This window comes from Dama dama, chromosome 13 (genome assembly GCF_033118175.1).
Source record: "Dama dama isolate Ldn47 chromosome 13, ASM3311817v1, whole genome shotgun sequence".
NCBI lineage: Eukaryota > Metazoa > Chordata > Mammalia > Artiodactyla > Cervidae > Dama > Dama dama.
The window spans coordinates 56,861,176-56,881,396 of NC_083693.1; the positions used below are offsets into that span (position 1 = coordinate 56,861,176).

Below are 20,221 nucleotides of genomic sequence, written 5' to 3' on the forward strand. Positions count from 1 at the left end.
TGGTGTCTGACTCTGCGATCCCATAGACTGCAGCACGCCAGGCTTCCCTATTCACCATCTCCCAGAGTTTGCTCAAACTCATGTCCATGGAGTTAGTGATGCCGTCCAACCACCTCATCATCTGTCACTCCCGTCTCCTCCTGCTATCAATCTTTCCCAGCGTCAGGGGCTTTTCCAATGGGTCTTCTTTAGAAGAAAGTTACAATTGTCCTTCACCCCTCTTTCAGTCGATTTCCTCCCCCACAAACCTTGCATAATACCCCTTACTTTAAAAGACAGTAAAAATTAAATGAGGAAATGCAGGTGATGTGAATTTAAAGCTCAGTAAATGATCGTTACAGTAACTGCTCATTAACTTAAAAAGCACTTACAGTTCCCTCAATACTAATGATGCATAAAAGTTAATAACCCTCGGTCTTAGAAAGGTATAAGAATAAAACCCAGAAAAAACTTCAGAACCACTTCTACCAGGAACTAAGTTCGCAGTCTTCACTACAGCACCGGACCCTTAAACTCTGGGACAAGCTTCAGGTTTGCTCATGCGCAGTTACGCCCCCTAAGGCCGGCCTCTTGCTCAACTCCGCGCCTAACGCGCCTCCATGTGCGCCTGCGCTGTGACCCCAGCTCCGGCGCATGCGCGGGGTGGGACGCTCTTCATTGAAAACTATGGCGTGGGTACCTGCGGAGTCTGCGGTGGAGGAGTTGATGCCACGGCTTTTGCCGGTGGAGCCCTGCGACTTGACGGAAAGTTTCGATCCCAGCGTACCTCCGAGCACTCCCCAGGAATACCTGAGGCGGGTCCAGTGAGTGTTGGACCCTGTGCGGGTGGGCCGGTTGTCCTTACGCCCTTGGGCACAGTACCCGTACCCCGCTCGACCCCCAAGTGCGATAAAGCCCCACTTCTGTTCCCTTCCCATACTCGGTCAGAACAAAATCCCTTGATTACATCTTTGTGTGAGTGAGTTTCTGTGAACTTCATTTTATTAAACTTGATTACTCGTGACAAGATACATGCTCTTAGATTGCTTTCAGTCCAGATAATTTCAGAAATTTATTGTTTAGAGCTTCAATTGCAATTCTGAACTTTGTAATTTTATATTGAACTGTAGAAGTTGGATCGCTTGTTATACTACACGTGAACAATAGTAATCACGTTTTTTGCATTTATTACTTGTTTGTAGGATCGAAGCAGCTCAATGTCCAGATGTTGTGGTAGCTCAAATTGACCCAAAGAAGTTGAAAAGGAAGCAAAGTGTGAATGTTTCTGTGAGTGTTATTACGCGTCAGGGGATTTTTTTTTTTTCCCTCCCCACAAATTAAAAGACGGAGGCTCACCGTATAGTCAGAAAGTATCAGACAGGATCAGTTACAGTGTAAGATTTGACTGCTGTATGCTCAGTTAGACAATTGCTTGTACTTTAGCCCCCAAAAGGACAGCTGGCGTTTACTGCCTCGAAAGAGGCTCTCAGTAACCCTGACATTCGTGGAGTTTTGCTCATAACAGTTTAGGAGCATGATCCGATCTTCATGGAGTCTTTAAATAGGTTGTTTATGCTAGCCTTTATTTTTAAGGTACCTTTTACCAGTTCATAATTATTATTGGGCTAGCGTTTAATCTTACTTAGAGTAGTTTGTATGTTTTGAATTTGACTAGGTTTTGTTTTTTAAAAACAGAAAGCCAAGTGTCACACTTTTCTACCTACTTGCCCACTGTGAACCTTTTCATTCATTTATTTATCCAGCACATTTTTTTTAACTAAGCAGCTGTATGCGCCAGGCACTGGGAATACAACAGAGGATGAGACAGAAAAAGTCCCTACCCTTGTAGAATTTGCTTCTCCTGAGGAAGACATTTAAAAAGCAAACAATTATATATTGTGTCTGTTGCTGTGAAGAAAGTTAACATATAATGACCAGTAAGTAACAGGGAGAACTAGTCTGGATGGGGTAGCCACAGAAGGTCCACTTGATGCTGTTTAACCTATGGTGGAAGGAGAGCAGCATTTTTTTTTTTTTTTTTTTTGAGAGCAGCATTTTTAAAATTACCACAGTTCCTTTTCCTTTTTTGTTCTAAGTAATTTGTTTATCTGATGTTTATTAGGAGATTTTAACTCAGACACTATAATGTTTCATATAATTCCTTTACAGGAATTTTTAGTTGATGACAGATGCTATCTTGTATACCTGGCTTTTAAAATGTACCACACTCAGTTTTATTTCAAGGCAATATGTGATCAGTTGTGACCTATGTGCTGTTTTGAAAAAACTCAAATGTAAAGTCAAATGTCTTGAATTATTTGCATTCTGCTCATACCGGAATGTTTTATTTGCATTATGTCTTTTTGTTTCAAACAGTTTTGCTATTATAGAAAGGTAGTACTGGGTTATATCTTTAGGTCTTATATTTGGATTTTGTAGAAACTTCAACTATAAACTGTTCCAGATTGCTTTTACTAAAGCAACTATATAAGGATCTTTTCCTGATGTTTTAAACTCAAACATAAATGAATTGCCTCCTTTTTTACATCTGCAAAAAGTACTTCCTTTCTTGTGTAGTCTTACTTGCTTTATTACTCATTTTTCCTCTTGATTCTGCTTTCACTTTGCAGAGGCTTGAGATTCTAGTGGTAACACTTAACACTGATTCTGAAATTTATGAACTGATCTCTAGCTTTCAGGATGCCAGCCTGCCCCGGAAGGATACTCCCCCACTCTTCAGTGGCAACAGCAACAAGTGGCACAGTTTTCAACTGTTCGGCAGGTAGGTTTGTACTTTTATCATTTAATCAAATTAAAGCCTTCCTTCAGATTTATTTCTGTTCTTAGACTGTAGTTGGAAAATTTGGGCCACTAAATATATAAAGATAAGAATATTCATGAATCAGTTACCAAATTAATATTATAATCACTCAACATAATACAATTTGAAACATTTTCCAGGCTTTAGATTGTTAGAATGTTGTGCAGCAATTGATTTCTTTTGAGTTATCCATTCTATGAAGATCATTTGTCTGATTTCTCTTCCTTTAGAGTGTGAACAGACATAGAAGTCACTGGAAATCACAACAGTTGGATAGTAATGTGACCATGGTATGTAAGTTTCTCTCTTTCCATTGTACAGTGTATAACTATTTGAAACAGTCAGTATTTACTTCAGTTCTTAAAGATTCTCTTGTTTAATCCATGTTATTTTAGTTCTCTCCCATCTACTATTAATAGTAACAGTTCCGTTGTCTTTTCACCTGAAAAGGATAGAATAAGTAATGCAAGTTATGTTTATGACACCCTTAATCCACATCTTGAGAGACTTTGGATCACTCTCTACAAGTCTGTAAAGGTCCTTCTAGACATTTGGTTTTCAAGAAAGTAAATACATTTTTAGTATTTACAAAAAGATTGAATAAAGGTGCCTTGGATTTTCCTGATGGGATAATGGTGCCAGTACCAGTGACTGACTTTTTAGTAAAGTTTGTCATGCTTACTGGAAAGTACTGCTTCATATTTTATCAGCTTAGACTAATTTTTTAAAATTTTTAATTGGAGGATAGCTATTTTACAATATTGTATTCGTTTCTGCCCTACGTCAACATGAATGGTATACATACATCCCCTCCCTCTTGAACCTCATTTGCACCTCCCACCCCATCCAACCCCTCTAGGTTGTCACAGAGCACCTGATTTGAGTTCCTTATCTCATCCAGCAAATTTCTACGTGCTATCTATTTTACGTGGTAATTTGTATGTTCCATGCTGCTCTGCAAATTCGTCCCACCTTCTGCTTCCCACACCGTGTCCCCAAGTCTGTACCCTATGTCTGTATCTCCACTGAAAAAGTGAAAATGTTTGTCACTCTATCGTGTCTGACTCTTTGCGACCCCATGGACTGTAGCCCACCAGACTCCTCTGTCCATGGGATATCCCAGGGAAGAATATTGGAGTGGGTTGCCATTTCCTTCCCCAGGGTATCTTTCCAACCCAGGGATTGAAGCCGACACTCCTGCGTTGGCAGGCCGATTCTTTACCACTGAGCAACCAGGAAAGCTCTTTAATGTCTTAGGGAGTCTCCTATTCTTCTGGAGGATCAAATGAAAGCTGTTTATTTTCAGAGGGGGGAAAATGCACCTATGCATACAATTTTGCTCATTGTTTCACGTGGTTCATAGATTTCAGGGGGTTTTTTGGCCATGCTGCGCTCCCCGTGGGATCTTGGTTCCCTGACCAGGGATCAAACCCATGCCTCCTGCAGTGTAAGCACAGAGTCCTAACCATTGGCCCACCAGGGAATTCCCCATAGATTTCAGATTTTAGAAGCTTCTTGTAGGCAGTGCTTCCTAACATCTTTTAAATGATGTCACTTTGGGATAAATGGAGGAAGCTGCTTTCATTGCTTAAGACTACCAGCTGAAAACAGAGATTCAGTAACCTCTGTCTATGCTTCTGTATACTAGTTGGAAACTCTGCTCTAGAAAAAGTGTGAAAGACACTAACATCACTTGCCCAAGATCATTTAACTCATAAAATAAGTATAGCTGAGATACAGACCAGACTTTGATTCGAAAGCCTTTCACTGTACCGTGAGGCCTCCTGGTAAGAAGAGGGGGAGGGCAGTAGGTAGGTAGATACATTTTTTTCCTTGCTCAAGGTAAGGACTTTTGGGTACCTATATAATTCAAAAAGAAGCTGCATCAGTAACATGATGATGATATAATTTTGTCAAAAAAGAAATGACAACATAATTGACTTAATAAATGAAGATCCTCCATCAAAACAGTGGAATATTACATAGCAGTAACATATATTCATCGTGGCAGATGTGAAACATGTAAATAATAATATGAATTTTTAGAGCAACCTCTGAAGGCAGCTATGTAAATATGAATATTGATTGATTGATTGATCTAATCATTTGTTAAGCACCAACCATATGTAATAATTAGGATTTTCAGTGCTACCTGAAGTAGAAACAGTCTCTGACCTAGTGGAGTAATGGGAAAACATTGTCCCAGGACAGTAAGTAGGCTTTTACCTTTTAGGGGTTTTGTTTTCCTTCTGAGAATCTAACTGCATGTGTGTGTAAAATGATTTGTGAGGTGATGTGTCCAAATAAAAATTGTTCTGTTAACTGAATCACTTTGCTATACACCTGAAACTAACTCAATATTATAAATCAACTATAAATAAATAAGTATTTAAAAAAAATTTTTAGGTTCTGTTAAGATTGAGCTGAAAGGTCATGCTTTTTTCCTCTGACAGTGTAAATCTGTTCCTTCTTTGATTGGACAGCCTTTTATGTGAAGTATGTAATTATGTCTCCTTCCTTGGGATAAATAGGCTTTATTCTTGTAAGCACTCTTAGTGTATTTTTTTTAATACAATTTTACATCTTTATCACCCTCTTTTGAGCACGTACTTGCTTGTCAGTGTTCACTAAAGTATGATCCAGACTGAAAAGGTCCCACATATGGTGTGACCACTTGGGTCCTGTATTGGTTTGCTAGGACTGCTATAACAAACCACCACAGATGGAGTGGCTTAACAAACAGTAATGTATTTTCTCACAGCTTTGTGGGTTAGAGGGCTAAGATCAAAGTTTCAGTAGGTTTCTCTAAAGGCCACTCTTTCTCTCTGGCTTGCAGATGGCCATCTTCTAGCTGTGTCCTCACATGGCCTTCTGTGTGCATACGCATCCCTCATGTCTTTTTATCCAAATTTCCTCTTCTAACAAGGCTGTCAGTCAGATTGGATTAGGACCCACTCTACCCACCTCATTTTAACTTAAATCACTGCTGTAAAGACTCAGTCTCCTAACTGTCACATGCTGGAGGTGAGGGTTTCAACATACGAATTTTGAGAGGACACAGTTCACTCTGTTACAAGCACTATATGTTTGTGTGAGGTGGTGGGAATATGAAGGAATCCTCACTTGTTTTTTCATTGATCAGTATTAAAGAAAATACATAAGTAAATTCTTTTTTTTTTTTTTTTTTTTTTAGCCAAAATCTGAAGATGAAGAAGGCTGGAAAAAATTCTGTCTAGGTGAAAGGTTATGTGCTGAAGGGGCTATTGGACCAGCTGCAAGTGAAAGTCCTGGAATCGATTATGTACAAGTAAGTGATACTGTGACTAAACAAACAAAAAACAGGTCATAGTTTTGGTGCGAGATTTAGTATAGAGACTTAGCAGAATACAGCTTAGGCCAAATCCAGTCTCCTGACTATTTTTATAAGCTCATTTGCTAAACATAGAAGCATAATAGCTTTTTTGTTTTCCAAGTTTATAAAAAAATTTTAAAAAGCAAATAATATATGACTGATTTAGATCAGCCTGTTTTCTAAAACAGTGTGTGCTTTAGCTGTTGAATAACTTTTTGAGCTAGATAGGACTTTTTTTTTAATGATTAGGCAAGGGTCAAACAATGAGTTCTGAGTAGTCAGAGAAACAAAGGAAAACATGACTCAGGTGCTTAAAAATGCTTAATAAATTGCATATTCTGGCGGTGAAATGTTGAAGCTATATTTATATTTTATAAATATAAAGATTATTTATGTTTCATATGACTTTAATAATAAATTATGTGGCCAGCTGCTTCTTGTCCTTCAGGATTCACCTGCCCCCAAGCTTGCAGATGTCCATACATCTGCATTACTGGTAACTCCCTATTCCATGTTGTCTGTTCTGTTGAATAGGTATTTATTGTTTTCTCTTTGGTGCCACGTTTTGTTTTTCTCATTTAAAATTAGTTTATCCCCTAAATATAAAAGCAAAGACCAAGACCCCAATTGAAAAAAAAAAAAGGCAAAGGATGTAAAGAGACATTTCACAGGAAGGAAATGTAAATTGTTCTTTTATGAGAAGACGCCCAAACTCACTTAAAATAAAAACATTACTTACAGCTCCATTGAGCTGGCATTTTTCATTTAACATTGGTAAAGCAAGTTTGACACACTCTTAATAAGGGCTGGGAAAACAGGCACTCTTAATGCATGGTGGTGGGAGTGTAGACAGATTGAGTTCTCAGAGCTAGTTTGATGCTGATTCTTATACAGCATTTCGTCTATTGGATTATATCCCTAATATATGTTACTTTTCAAAATTTTAATTAATTTATTTAACTTTTTTTCAAAATTTTTTAATTTAGCAAAGAATGTATATTTATTCAGTTTGTTACTGCAAAATATACTTTAATTCGTGTCCACTTAAGTTTCTCATAAGTCGGTACCGTTTTCATAATCAAAGCTCCCAACATTAAAGTCCAAAATAATTTTTTTTATTTAAAGCAGATTAGGTTTGAAAGAACTCATTCAAGTACCCTTACTTCCCCAAAATGTTTGATTTAGCTAAAAGTTTTTTGAAAGAGTGCACAAGTTATTAATATCATACTATGTTTTTAATTACATGCTTTATTTTAATATCTTCATTACTCAGATCATTCTATATTTTTACATTTATGTATTCAAATGTCAAGACATTGTTTTCTTGGGCATTATTAGCATAATAGTTCATGGAATGTTTTATTGTAATATATAATGAAGGAATTTTATCTATTTTTTGTTTTTATAAAACGGCATGTTGAGAAATTCACCAATTTAAAAAAATGAAGCCTCCCCGCCTTTGTAATACCACTTAGTAAACTTCAGTCTCATTTTTCTTTCAGATTGGTTTTCCTCCCTTGCTTAGTATTGTTAGCAGAATGAATCAGGTAAAATATATCTAATAATAATAAGAATATATGCATTCTTCTGTTTGCAGTGTGTGTTAAGATATTTGAATACATTTATTTAATTTTTACAGTATGTAAGACCCTGTCCTAAACTCTTTAAAATTCTTACTTAATCCTCACTACAGCCTTATATGGGGAATTATTATTAATATCCATTTTTTTTTAATAAATGAGGAAACAGTTGGCGATTAAGTCATTTGCAGGTGGTTTATTAGCAAGTTTTACTGGCAGCACTGGAATTCAGTCCCAGGCTGATCTCACTTCAGAACGCATGCTCTTTATCATGCTGCTAAACTATTCATACGCTTATGTTTCAGTTATAAGTCTTAGATTATGGGGTTTGAAAAAATTACTAAGGTTAGATTGCTATTTCTAGTTCCAGATGTTGTGCACACTTCATTAAGAATTAAATTTGAATTTCTTAGGTCAAAAGGGAAGCAATATGGATTTTATTTGTTCAGTCTCTCAGCACTAGGAACTCTGTTACCCACTTAAAGAGCAAATAAAACTTTGATTGTTTGTATTCACATATATTGGCTACCCTTGGAAGATAAATTTTTTAACAGGTCATACTCTGTTGTAAATAATATACTAGCCTACAGTTTTACTTATTTGATCATTTACATTAAGATACTCAAATAATTATATTAAATTCAATGAGAGTGAATTTTGTAAGTGTCCCATCTGTATTAGAATAAGCTAGAGAATTTGGTAAATTCTCTCTGTATAGCTTTAAAATTAATCTTTCTCTAGCTAACTTTGTCTTTAGATTATTTGTACTTTGATTTAATGAAAATAAGCTGAAGGTATTTATGCAAAGACCTTTTTTTAAGAGTAGGTGAAATTTTTAAAAAGTAGTTCTGAACTAAATTAGTAGTTACTAACTAAATCCTAGGATTTAAACCGTGTTGATAATTGAAAAATATATAAAAATATTTGTCAAAAAAGCCTTATCTCACTGAGTGTTCCATCTAATCAAATTACTAAATAGAGTCAAAGGTTTCTCTTTAAGTCTAAGGAAGTCCATTTTAAGCAGAGCTGCTTTCTCACTGAACTTAGTGTAACTCAGCTTGTCAGTGCTATATTACTAATGCTGTTCTCCCATCTCTTCCCCCTCCCCCTTTTTTTAGTCAACAGTAACTAGTGTCTTGGAATATCTGAATAATTGGTTTGGAGAAAGAGACTTTACTCCAGAATTGGTAGTACTGCATCTTTTTCTTTTCATAATGCAGACAAAATTATATATACTTACCTTATATGTAAGCTATGGCTCTACACTATTTATATATATGTATGTGTTATTCATCTATATGTATAATGCCGATAATGCTTGTTTGCAGTAAAATAAGGAACTTACAATAGAATGTTAATCAACATAGTACTTCCTTCATTGAGAGTCTTGCATTGAGGAGGAAAAAAAATCAACCAAATAGTTGGTTTATATCCTGGGAGAAGCTGCTTATCTTTTCACAGATCAGTAACAAACAGAATGGCTACCAGTCTGCAGACCCCATTTCAAATAGTCCTGGCTTAGAGAAGTTTGAAATGCATTTGTAAAATGGTTTTGAAATCCAGTCCACTAAAGAATATCAGAAATAGGAATAATAGCAAATATATGTGCCAGGCTTCATTCTAAGGATTTTATGTATAATAACTCCGTGACTCTTTCAATAACCTATGAGCTGTTATTTCCATTTTACAGATGAGGAAACAGCTCATAGGGATTCAGTAACTTGCCTGAGGGCACACAGATTATATAACTGGCAGAACCGAGACTCATGCTGGGGCAGTCTGGCTGTACTCTGATCAACTATACTGTACTATCCTTCTATTTTATTGCATTACACTCAGAGCTTAAAATTTTTTCACCTTCAAAATTGGGTAAATTTGACAAGATGTTATGTAAATGAATTGCCCACTTAATCCCCTAACAGGAAATTTTATCATCCTTTGCAGTTAGAATTGATTTTAAAAACAAGTATTTTTCACCATTGAGGATACTTGCAAAAAAGAGTATCTGAAGCTTCAAGGCTCCCAGTCAAAACAAGATATAATCTTGGCCGTCCAGAATCTTCTGGTCAAGTTTAAATGTATACCTCTCTTTTCACGTAGAAGAGAATCCCACTCACTCTTTGTGAAAGGAACCTGGATGTGAATCTTTTTGTTCAAGAAAAAGTCATTGAAATAAAGCTTGAATAGATCGAAACCATTTTTTTAAAAAAAATGGGAAAAAAAGCCATTGACTTGGGGTTGCTTGAGGAGCTACCTTAGTGTGTTGCACAGATTGCTGTTTAAATTTTGTTCTAATCCTCTTGAGTAGTCCCTGGAGCGATGTGTTGCTCCAAATAAACTCAGTCATGTGTACTGCTGGTGGAATATAACTTGATACGGCCTTTCTGAGGTACAATTAAGTAATTATAAATTAAACTTACGGTGTAGTTTGCCTACTTACTACTTTTTTAAATCCTGTATAGGGAAGATGGCTTTATGCTTTATTGGCTTGTCTTGAAAAACCTTTATTACCGGAGGCTCATTCACTGATTCGGCAGCTTGCAAGACGGTGCTCTGAAGTGAGGCTTTTGGTGGTAAGTTCAGACTCACTATTTCATATTGGAAGTACTCAGCAGCTTCTGTGGTGGTAAAGAATGATTTCAGTGAAATAACAAAACTTGGACTATGTTGTTAGACAGGATTAGATTTAGCTGCATAATAGAAGAGTCCAAAATAACATTATCTTAAATAAAATGGAAGTTTTTTCTCAAAGGGAGTATGAAGGTAGGCAGATTAGATCTAAGGTGGTGGTAACACAGGCCTTCGAGTTCTGCCACATGTGGTTTCCCTCCCCAGACTCACTTCATAATCCAGGTTCCGCCAGTATGTTTCACTAAAGGAAGCTGGAAAGAAGAGAAGGTCCTTCCCTCTAAAGAGCCTTCCCAAAGCCTCTTACAAGCACATCTGGCCAAAACAGCTCATTGGCCAGAATTTGGTCACATGACCATAAAGAATTATAGGAAACGTTTATTTTGGTTGGGTGACAGTGTACCCATCTGAAAATGAGCTTCATTTGCTACATAATAAGGGGAATCAAGCCAGAGTGGTCAACTAGCAGTCTCTGGCATGATAATGGTTTTGAATTTTTCTAGTTAGACCCTTCCTCTTAACTCATGCCTGCAGCATTACGATATAAATTAATTCGATGCAGACTAAGTTGATTTTTTTTCATTCCTCCTTTCACCTGCACAAGATATGTAACTGTTCTCCACTGACTACTCCAAAATATTTTCATTAAACTTCCATGAGATGGCACAGACTAATTTAAATGGCCTGTACTCTGAGCAAAATGTAACTTATTACTCACTGTATATTTAAAGTGAATTTTAGGAAATGTATAGTTCAGGAACAACTTCCTTCATCATTGAGAACTCTGATCTGAAATATTTTCTTTAAAATATGTCTATATATTTTGCTTCCATTAGTGTCCAGTTAGGACACAGGCTTTTTTCAGTCTTATACTTGGAATCAGGAAAAGTATATCTCCCAAGTTATCCTCCTTAGAGCCCTCAACTCTTATTCCTTTCTAGAACCTATTCAGGAGCTTTCTTTAAAAGATCTTAGATGTTTCTCAAGGAATCATTAACTCTACAGTTTCTCTCTTTTCTTTGATGTTTCCTATATCCATGGGATTATGATTGTCATATAATAAAATGTTCATGTTTTGCACCTTAAAACTTCCTTCAAAAATAATAGGTGGTTGGGGCTTTGCTGGCAATCCAGTGGAAGCAAAACTCTGCTTCCACCACAGGGAGCGTGGGTTTGATCTCTGGTCAGGGAACTAAGATCCCATATGCTGCGAGGCCACAATAAAAGAAGAAGAAAAAATTAGGGGATAACAGACTACATTGCAAGCTTTCTTTTTTTCTTTTTACTTTTTAGGACAGCAAAGATGATGAAAGGGTTCCTGCTTTGAATTTATTAATCTGCTTGGTTAGCAGGTAAGTAATCCTTGACTTCTTTATGAGCTTCCCTGGCGGCTCAGATGGTAAAGCATCTAGCTGCAATGTGGGAGACCCGGGTTCGATCCCTGGGTTGGGAAGATCCCCTGGAGAGGGAAATGGCAACCCACTCCAGTACTCTTGCCTAGAAAATTCCATGGACGGAGGAGTCTGGTAGGCTACAGTCCATGGGGTCAAAGAGTCAGACACGACTGAGCGACTTCACTTTCACTTTCTTGCTTTATAATAGCATTATTAATGGTGGTAGAAAGTATTGTTTCCATTTTACAGTGAGGAAGTTGAGGCATAAGGAAACAGTATTATATGTATCACAATTCCCTTTATTTCTAGTTTTTCTCTATAAATAATGCTGCGTTGAAGATTCTTATACCTACAGCTCTACTTATTGCCAAAGGGCAAATTCCTGGAAATAAATTAAAGGACTTGCATGTACTTGTAAAACTGAGATGTTTATTGCATTTGCCTTCTAGAAAGATCATGCCACTCTGGGTTCCCACTAAAATGTTGGTGAGAGTGCCCATCTACTATTCAATGCTGAGTGTTTTCAGTTGATGTAAATATTTGCATTCTAGTAATAAAAAGATGCAGATTATTTTTATTTGCTTTGTGTGGTTATCCATAAGGGTAGAGTATGTTTCATTTTATTGCAGTTTTTTTTAATTGCTTGTGTCCTTTGTTCATTTTCAGTTGGAGCATATTTTTATTTAGTTTATTTTTTATTTCATTTCTTACATTAAAATTCCACCTGGAATTTACATGAAAATGTCTTCATATTCTAAGTTCTTGTATGTGAATATGTGTATACATACACATACATATTTATTTTAGGTCTCTTTCTGGACTTGATATTTTTGTTCATTGGTCTGTGTTTTTAGTTTCTTGGCCTATAATAATTATGCTAATGATAATAACTAATACTTGCTGGTCAGTTGTGCCAGGCATTTTTCTTAGTGCTTCAAAATAGGAACTCATTTAATCCTTAGAAGGTAGGGCAGAAGTTTCTGAGGCTATAGACTTCACTTAGGAAAACCTATAGGTTACAGCAGGTTTGAAAACCATATAACATAGGCCTTGACTCTGTTTTAACTGCTTCAGTGTAAGCAACTTACATGGTTATAAAAGTCTTCTGTGTTTTTTGTTGTTGGTTTTCTTTCGATAGCTTTAAGGCAATAGCTGCTAATTCATAGAAATACCTTATCAGATGAGTAGGATCGCACTCACACAGGATCCAGTAACTGTTGTGTGTGCCTAGTTGCTTCAGTGTAGTGTCTGACTCTTTGTGACCTTACAGACTGTAGCCCACCAGGCTCCTCTGTCTGTGGGATCCTCTAGGCAACAATAGTGGAGTGGGTTGCCATGCCCTCCTCCAGGGGATCTTCCCAACCCAGGGATCTCACCCAGTCTCCTGCACTGCAGGCAGATTCTCTACTACTGAGCCACTGGGGAAGCCCCCCAGTAGCTATTAGCCACCTTAATTATTTTACCAATCATAATTATTTTTTATGCTCCTTATTATAGAGATTTTTAAACACATAAAAATATTTTAAACAAATATTGGACATATTATTTCTCCTGTTTTAGTGTATCTGACTGATAAAGGGCTTTTTAGAAAAATGACTGTAATATTGCACTCATAACCAGTATATTTAGTATATTTAGTGATAACTCAGTATCATCGGATGCCCAGTTGTGTTTCATATTCCCTAATTATCCCAAGAATGTCTTTTTATGTTAGAATTTCAATCCAAGATCCAAGTAGGATGCACTCGTTGCATTTGTCTGATATGTCTCTTAAGTACCCCCATCAACACTTTCGGTTTTTTTCTTTGCTATTTATTTGTTGAAAAAAATGGATCCTTTGACTTGTAAAATTTCCTGTATTTTGGTTTTGACAGCTAACTTCATGGTGGTGTTTAATGGTTCATTTATCCTGCATGTTTTCGGTAAACTGGTAGGTAGGTCTAGAGGTTTGATTACATATAGTGGTGTTTGTGTGTTTGTTTACAAGACTGTGTGCTCTTGTGTCACGTCAGGAAGCATACTGTATAGTTTTCTTTCGTAGAGTGGTGTGAGGATGATCTTCACATTCAGGTAAAGGGATATAGCAGTCATTCTTTTTGATGCTCAAATTGTTCTATCTTTGGATAGTGGGAGCCCTTCAAATCAGTTCCTGTGCTTTTTGGTCTATGACCTCAGTGGTCTTTTGATAGCTTTCTTACTTTCTGCTCTGCCAGAATGACTCAGTTATATCTTGGGCACTTCTGGCTCCAGATCTGGGAATTAGTCTTTTCTCCTGGGAGTGCTGGTTCCTCTTTCAAAGTAGAAAGTGGTATCTAGAGTCCATAATTTGAACATTAGGGAAGCTAGATGTTTTCGGGTTGGTCATTGCATTTAGACCTTTTCACTGAACAGAGCTATGAAGTATGTATTTTTTAGAAAGAAAAATAAAATCATAGGTCCAAGTTGATATTTCAGTTCTAACTTAAGATTACTTGATTTTTCTTAATAACATAATTATTGGCTTTATCCTACAATATTCACATAGTAGTTTCAGAATAACAATACTAACAATATTACCAGTAGTAAAACTGTTGAAGTCCCTTTAAGAATTCTTTGCAGTTCTTTTTGTCTTGGTGTATCTTACTAGTTACATATATCAGAACATCATGTTTAAAATTACTTGGAATTATTCTCCTATTTGGTTTATGCCACCAACATAGTATAGGAGAAGATTCATTTAGTAGAGTCTGGTTAGTGATTTTATCTTTACTTAAACTTGTTTTATAATTTCATAAAATATTTACATTGTTCCAAAGTTAAAATTGTAATTTGTATTGGAGCATTTTAGAATCCACCTTTATCCTCTGTAGTCTCTTTTCTCCCTTTTGTAGTTATCTGTTTTATTGTTAATTTTTGATTTATCCTCCCATTCACTGTTTTCTTTTTTAAAAATATAAGCAAATGTATATATACCCTGCACATGCTTATAAAACATAACATACTTAGCTTTCCATTCTGTACTTTGATTTTTCACTTAATGAATCCTGGGAATTACATGGTTTCAGTGTAGATATTTTCCTCATTCCTTTTTTTATAAAAGCCTTGTAATATTTCACTGTGTAGATGTACTATGGTTTATTCAGCCAGTCGCTTTATTGATGGATATTTGGGTTGTTTGTAGTCTTTTGCTATTACAAAAACATTATTTTTTATAGCTGAGTAATATTCCTTATATATGTATATAGATGTATCCTTTTGGATATGCTACAATTAATATTTTTAAGTATACATTCATTTTTAAAAATTGAAATATAGTTCATTTACAATGTTGTATTAGTTTCTGGTGCATGGCACAGTGATTCAGTTATGCATATATATATATATTCTATTTCAGATTTTTTCCCTTTATAGTTTATTATAAGATATTAAATATAGTTCACCATGCTGTACGGTAGGACCTTGTTTATTTTGTATGTAGCAATTTATATCTGCTCACTGGGAACTCCTAATTCAATCTCCCCTGCCCTGCCCCTCACCTTTCTCCTTCAGTTACCATAAACTTGTTTTCTATGCCTGTGAGTCTGTTTCAGTTTTATATCATTTTGTTCATTTGTATCATTTTTTAGATTCCACATAAAAGTGATATCATATGGTATTTATCTTTGTCTGACCTACTTCACCTTGTATGATAATCTTTAGGTCCATCCATGTTGCTGCAAATAGCATTATTTCATTATTTTTTATAGCTTAGTGATATTCTTTATATATGTATATACATGTACCTTTTTAGAGTTTTCTCCAGATAAATGCCCAGGAGTGGGATTACTAGATCATATGGTAACTCTATTTTTAATTTTTTTTAGGAACCTCCATACTGTTTTTCCATAGTGGCTGCACCTATTTCCATTCCCACCAACAGTGTAGGAGAGTTCCCTTTTCTCCATACCCTTTCCGTCATTTGATGATGACCATTCTGATTGGCGGGAGGTGATACCTTATTGTAGTTTTGATTTGCATTTCTCAAAAAATTAGTGATGTTGAGCATCTTTTCATGTGCCTGTTGGCCAGCTATATATCTTCTTTGGAGAAATGTCTATAGGTTTTCTGCTCACTTTTTTTATTGGGTTTTTTTGTTACTGAGTTGTATGAGTTGTTTTTTTATTTTGGAAATTATACCCTCATGGATCACATCATTTGCAAATATTTTCTCCCAGTTCATAGGTTCCCATTTCATTTTATGCTTTCCTTAGCTGTGCAAATTCTTTTTTCACCAGGTATTTTGACCAGCGTGACTTAGCTGATGAGCCATCTTGATGTAGCTGATCTCTCAGAGATAGAAGATACTTGTGATGAAGACAGCCTGAGTCTGAGGAATGCACTGCCAGTTCAAGTGCAGATCGCCTCACATTTTCAGCACCGTGTGAAGAGTCTTCAACTTAACCTGTGCAATTCAGGTTGATCTTAGAAGATAGGTTGTATTATTTTGAATATCTGAGGTATCTTTGAAAGATCTTACCCAGTTTTTAATGAATAAGCAGTTTTCTGTAATCACGTGCTTTTAGAGCAAAAGTAAAAGGTTTATTGATGAAGCATCCTACACAGAACCTGTATGGTAAAATTGTACAGAGGTCTTTGGTGCTGTTTTGTTATGTACATATACACATATAAAATTTTATTGAAAATATGTTTTGGTTACTAAATTTTGTTTGACTCTTTTAACAAAACAAAAGACAGCAGACTAATGTCCTTAGTATTAGAATTAAGATAATCTAGATTATATGACATGTGTATTCATAGTTAGCTACAAAATTAGTCTGATGTTTTCTCTTTATGCTCAGTACTTTTATTTTTTAAAGTTTTCTTGCATAAATGCAATTTTTTCTTTACAAATCATTTTCTGTAATATTATAAAAGGTCAACACTTAATTTTTCTGTCACATCTTTTATCGTATCACTTACAGTTTTTCTACTTCTATATCAGGTAGGAGTGTTTCATACTTTAAGTGACAGAAGATCCAAGTAGCAATGGTTTTGCAAATAGGGATTTATTTTTCTCATGTAACAAAAAAACCTAGAGGAGCTGGCATTGATTCAGTGACTCCACTTTACCAAGGTCTCTGAAAGTCTGTTAGTTTTTCCCTCATGGTAAGATGGCCACTGCAGTGCAGAGCGGTGTGTCTGTATTCAAGACAGAAAAGTGAGGGAAGGAGGCAGAGCCTCCCACATCTGATCCTTTTCTCATAAAAGCAAAACCTTCTCCAAAAATCCACAGCAGACTCTTGTGTTCATCTGTTGGCCTTGAATGTATAAAATCATTACCTCTAGCTCCAAGAAGAATGGGAAATGAAATTGTAAGCTTTTCCAATCTTTCTAATGGGAAATGGAAAAGGAAAAGAGGATTGGGAATAAATGTGGATCGGGCAACCAATAGTTTTGCCACTAGTTATAAATGGAGCAGATATAATTTTGTATTTTAATCTTTTCTACCGTGTTGTCTTCCAAAAGTTGGTTTTGGCAGTGGGGGAGGGGGGTCGCGCCCAGTGGCTTGTGGCATCTGTTACCCAACCAGGGATTGAACCCCTGGACCCTTAGCAATCAAAGCAAGGAGTCCAAACCACTGGACTGCCAGGGAATTCCCTCAAAAAACTGAGTTTTAAATGGTAGCCTAGTAGTCTTAAGTTGTGTTTTACCAGAATTTAAACATTCTCTCATTGTTGGATATTTAATCTGTTTTCAGTGCTAATCCAATATAGAAAGTATCTTTATGTACAACTTTTTCCTTTCTTTGACCAGAAGTTCCCAAGAGTAGGATTGCAAATCATAAGATTCCAACAGTTAAATATTGCTTTTGAAACTTAACTAAGGTTTTAAAAATTAAGAATTTATTTTTTTTCTCATTAATTCTGGTTTGAGAAGTTCAGGGCTGGTGTAGCAGCTGGTTGTAACAATATCTTAAATATCCTAGGCTACATACAAATTTCTCTTTCATCAATCTTAGAGGATAGTTTTCATGTTTTTGGTCATGATATGGTGGTTTTATCTTTTTGAATCTACATTCCAGGGAGGATAAAAAGGTATCACACTTCTTGATGTCACATCAGGGGAGAAAAGTATTACAAGAAATCCTCAACTTACACATTATTTGCCAGAATTATGATATTTTCTACTTAGAATGAAGGCTGGAAAATGTAATTATTGGTGAGCACATTGTCACTCCTACCAAAAATGGTTCTGTTAGACAAGAGGTGAGAGGGGCTGTTGCAGCCAACAGTGTCTACCTTGAAGAGTTTAGATTTCCAACCAATAACCACAAGTAGCCTTGTAATAGCCACATGTTCTTTGCTATTTGATCTTTAGTGGGTAAGGCTAGGGACTGACTTATTAATAGTAAAGGTATAAAGTGTCAGTTTTTGTTGTAACTAATGTATAGCTTTTCCATGGCTAGTGGCTGAGCATGTAATTATGGTCACTACTCACACAGAAGAATTAACTTTCCTGAGGACTTGAAACAAAACAGGCAATTTTGCATGTACAGAAGACAATTGGTATATGAAATTATTTTAATGCTCTTACACCTCTGTTTTCCAGCAAGCTGTAGGTTTCTAATATTTAACTGAAAATTTATTTTTGTAATAACTTTACTTGGCATAAGGATATTTTTCAGGAATGTAGAAACAAGATATTTTAAGCCACAAATATAGTTAGGCAGACTACCAATATAGCTGAAGGGTTTATCAAGTCTTTAACAAATAAAAGTATCTTCTGATGTTAATGAGAAATTGAAGAGGAAAATTTTTCCAACTCTTTGACACAGAAATCTTTTAACTTCATTGAGAAATTACACATTTTAAATACAGAATTTAGAGGTAATTATTTTGAAAATAATAGCTACCATACAGTAGTTTAATCAGGTCTGTGGCGGTAGGGACTAGATAAATTGGATTGCACCTATTTTTTTTTCACATAAAGATTGATTACTTCTTTTGGTCAGGAGGACATTATGCATTCATTAAATTGTGTTTGTACTTTTATTGTATTCATTTTTTAACATAAGATTATTTCATCTGTATCTCTTAGCAGAATTAGTCAATTAGAGACTGAACTAGATGAAAAGTGGTTCAAGTTACCAGTTCTACCATCTGGGGACAAAAATAATAAAAATGCGTTCAAAATTGAGAAAGATGAGTATAGCAGTATTAGTAGAAAAGCAGACCAAATGGACCAAGACAGGTTCTGATGACATCTCCAGGCTTAAGTTCCTTTACAGAGGTTTGGATGGTAGACAAGGGTTGAACTGTCGTCATGGTTAGTATAGGCCACTGACTACAGTTTATAAAAACTAGTTTATAAAGCTACCTCATAGTTTGTCATTCATACAGTATATTTACCTTTGAAACACACACCTGCTCTTCAACACAAGTTTACAGTTCACTTAGGGCTGTTGATGACTATAATTAAAACATAAAGTTGTACAGAAAGATACCCAAATAAAAATATCTTTATTGTGGGATTACTTTAAAATAATCTACTGTACAATTTACTTACACCTTTCAAGTCTTTTGGATACACTCATAGTCATGTATATTTATATTTTACATATTGCATGTGTGGTATCCTGTAAAAAAAACAAACCTTTCTCTCTTAAGACCAATTAGCATCATTCCATGTAAGCAAATACATACAGCTCTATTTCATCCTTTTTACTGGCTGCACATTATTTCCTGGTTTGCCAGTACAAATCAAGTGCCATCAATGAATATAGTCAAATAGTGAAAATCCTTATACATACAATGAACATTTAGGTTGGTTCCACTTCTTGGCTATTGTTAACAATGCTGCAGTGGACATGGGAGTGCAAATAACTCTTCAACATCCTGATTTAAATTATTTGTAATAAATACTCTCAAGTGGGATTGCTGGAATATATAGTAGTTTTAGTTTTAAATTTTTGTGAAATCTTTATACTCTCTTCCACAGTGGCTGTATCATTTTAACATTCCCACTGAGAGTGCACAAGGGTTCCAATTTCTTCACATCCTTGCCAACACATATTTTCTGGTTTTTTTAATGGCCATCCTAACTGGTGTGGGGTAGTAACTAGTGGTGGTTTTGATATGCATTTCCCTCATTAGTCATGATACTTAGCATCTTTTCATATACCTGTTGGCCATTTGTATGTATTTTTGGAGTAATATGTGTTTCAGTCCTCTGTTCATTTCTAATTGGGTTATTTGAGTTTTTTTGTTAGTTTTAGTTCCCTGTATACTTTAGGTATTAACCACTTACCAGGGAACATGGTTTGCTTCAATTTTCCGCATTCCACAGGGCCACTTCACACTCTGTTCTTTTTTTTGCTGGGCAGCTTTTTGGTTTGATAGTCTCACTTGTCTGTTTTTGCTTTTGTTGCCAGTGCTTTCAGTGTCAAATCCAAGAAACCATTGCTAAGACCAATATTATAAAGCTCTTTCCCTGTTTTCCTCTGGGAATT

The 20,221-nt window shown here is 35.7% G+C and overlaps 1 protein-coding gene across 1 annotated transcript; it reads left to right on the forward strand.

Annotated features, from left to right (window-relative positions):
* The first annotated feature begins 623 nt into the window (after positions 1–623).
* Positions 624–16,417, forward strand: GEMIN2 (gem nuclear organelle associated protein 2). Its single transcript, XM_061159199.1, has 10 exons — positions 624–803; positions 1,182–1,266; positions 2,672–2,761; positions 3,031–3,090; positions 5,994–6,107; positions 7,655–7,699; positions 8,851–8,919; positions 10,195–10,305; positions 11,654–11,712; positions 16,008–16,417. The coding sequence occupies exons 1-10, from the start codon at positions 634–636 to the stop codon at positions 16,045–16,047; spliced, it is 843 nt and encodes a 280-aa protein (XP_061015182.1). The 5' UTR covers positions 624–633; the 3' UTR covers positions 16,048–16,417.
* Positions 16,418–20,221: the final 3,804 nt, after the last annotated feature.

Bases quoted from the DNA above. Each gene is read 5' to 3' on its own strand.
- GEMIN2 (XM_061159199.1), top strand. From the start codon at position 634: ATGCGCGGGGTGGGACGCTCTTCATTGAAAACTATGGCGTGGGTACCT. The intron at 6,108-7,654 runs GTAAGTGATACT...TTTTTCTTTCAG, and splicing joins CTGGAATCGATTATGTACAA to ATTGGTTTTCCTCCCTTGCT. The intron at 8,920-10,194 runs GTAGTACTGCAT...AATCCTGTATAG, and splicing joins GAGACTTTACTCCAGAATTG to GGAAGATGGCTTTATGCTTT.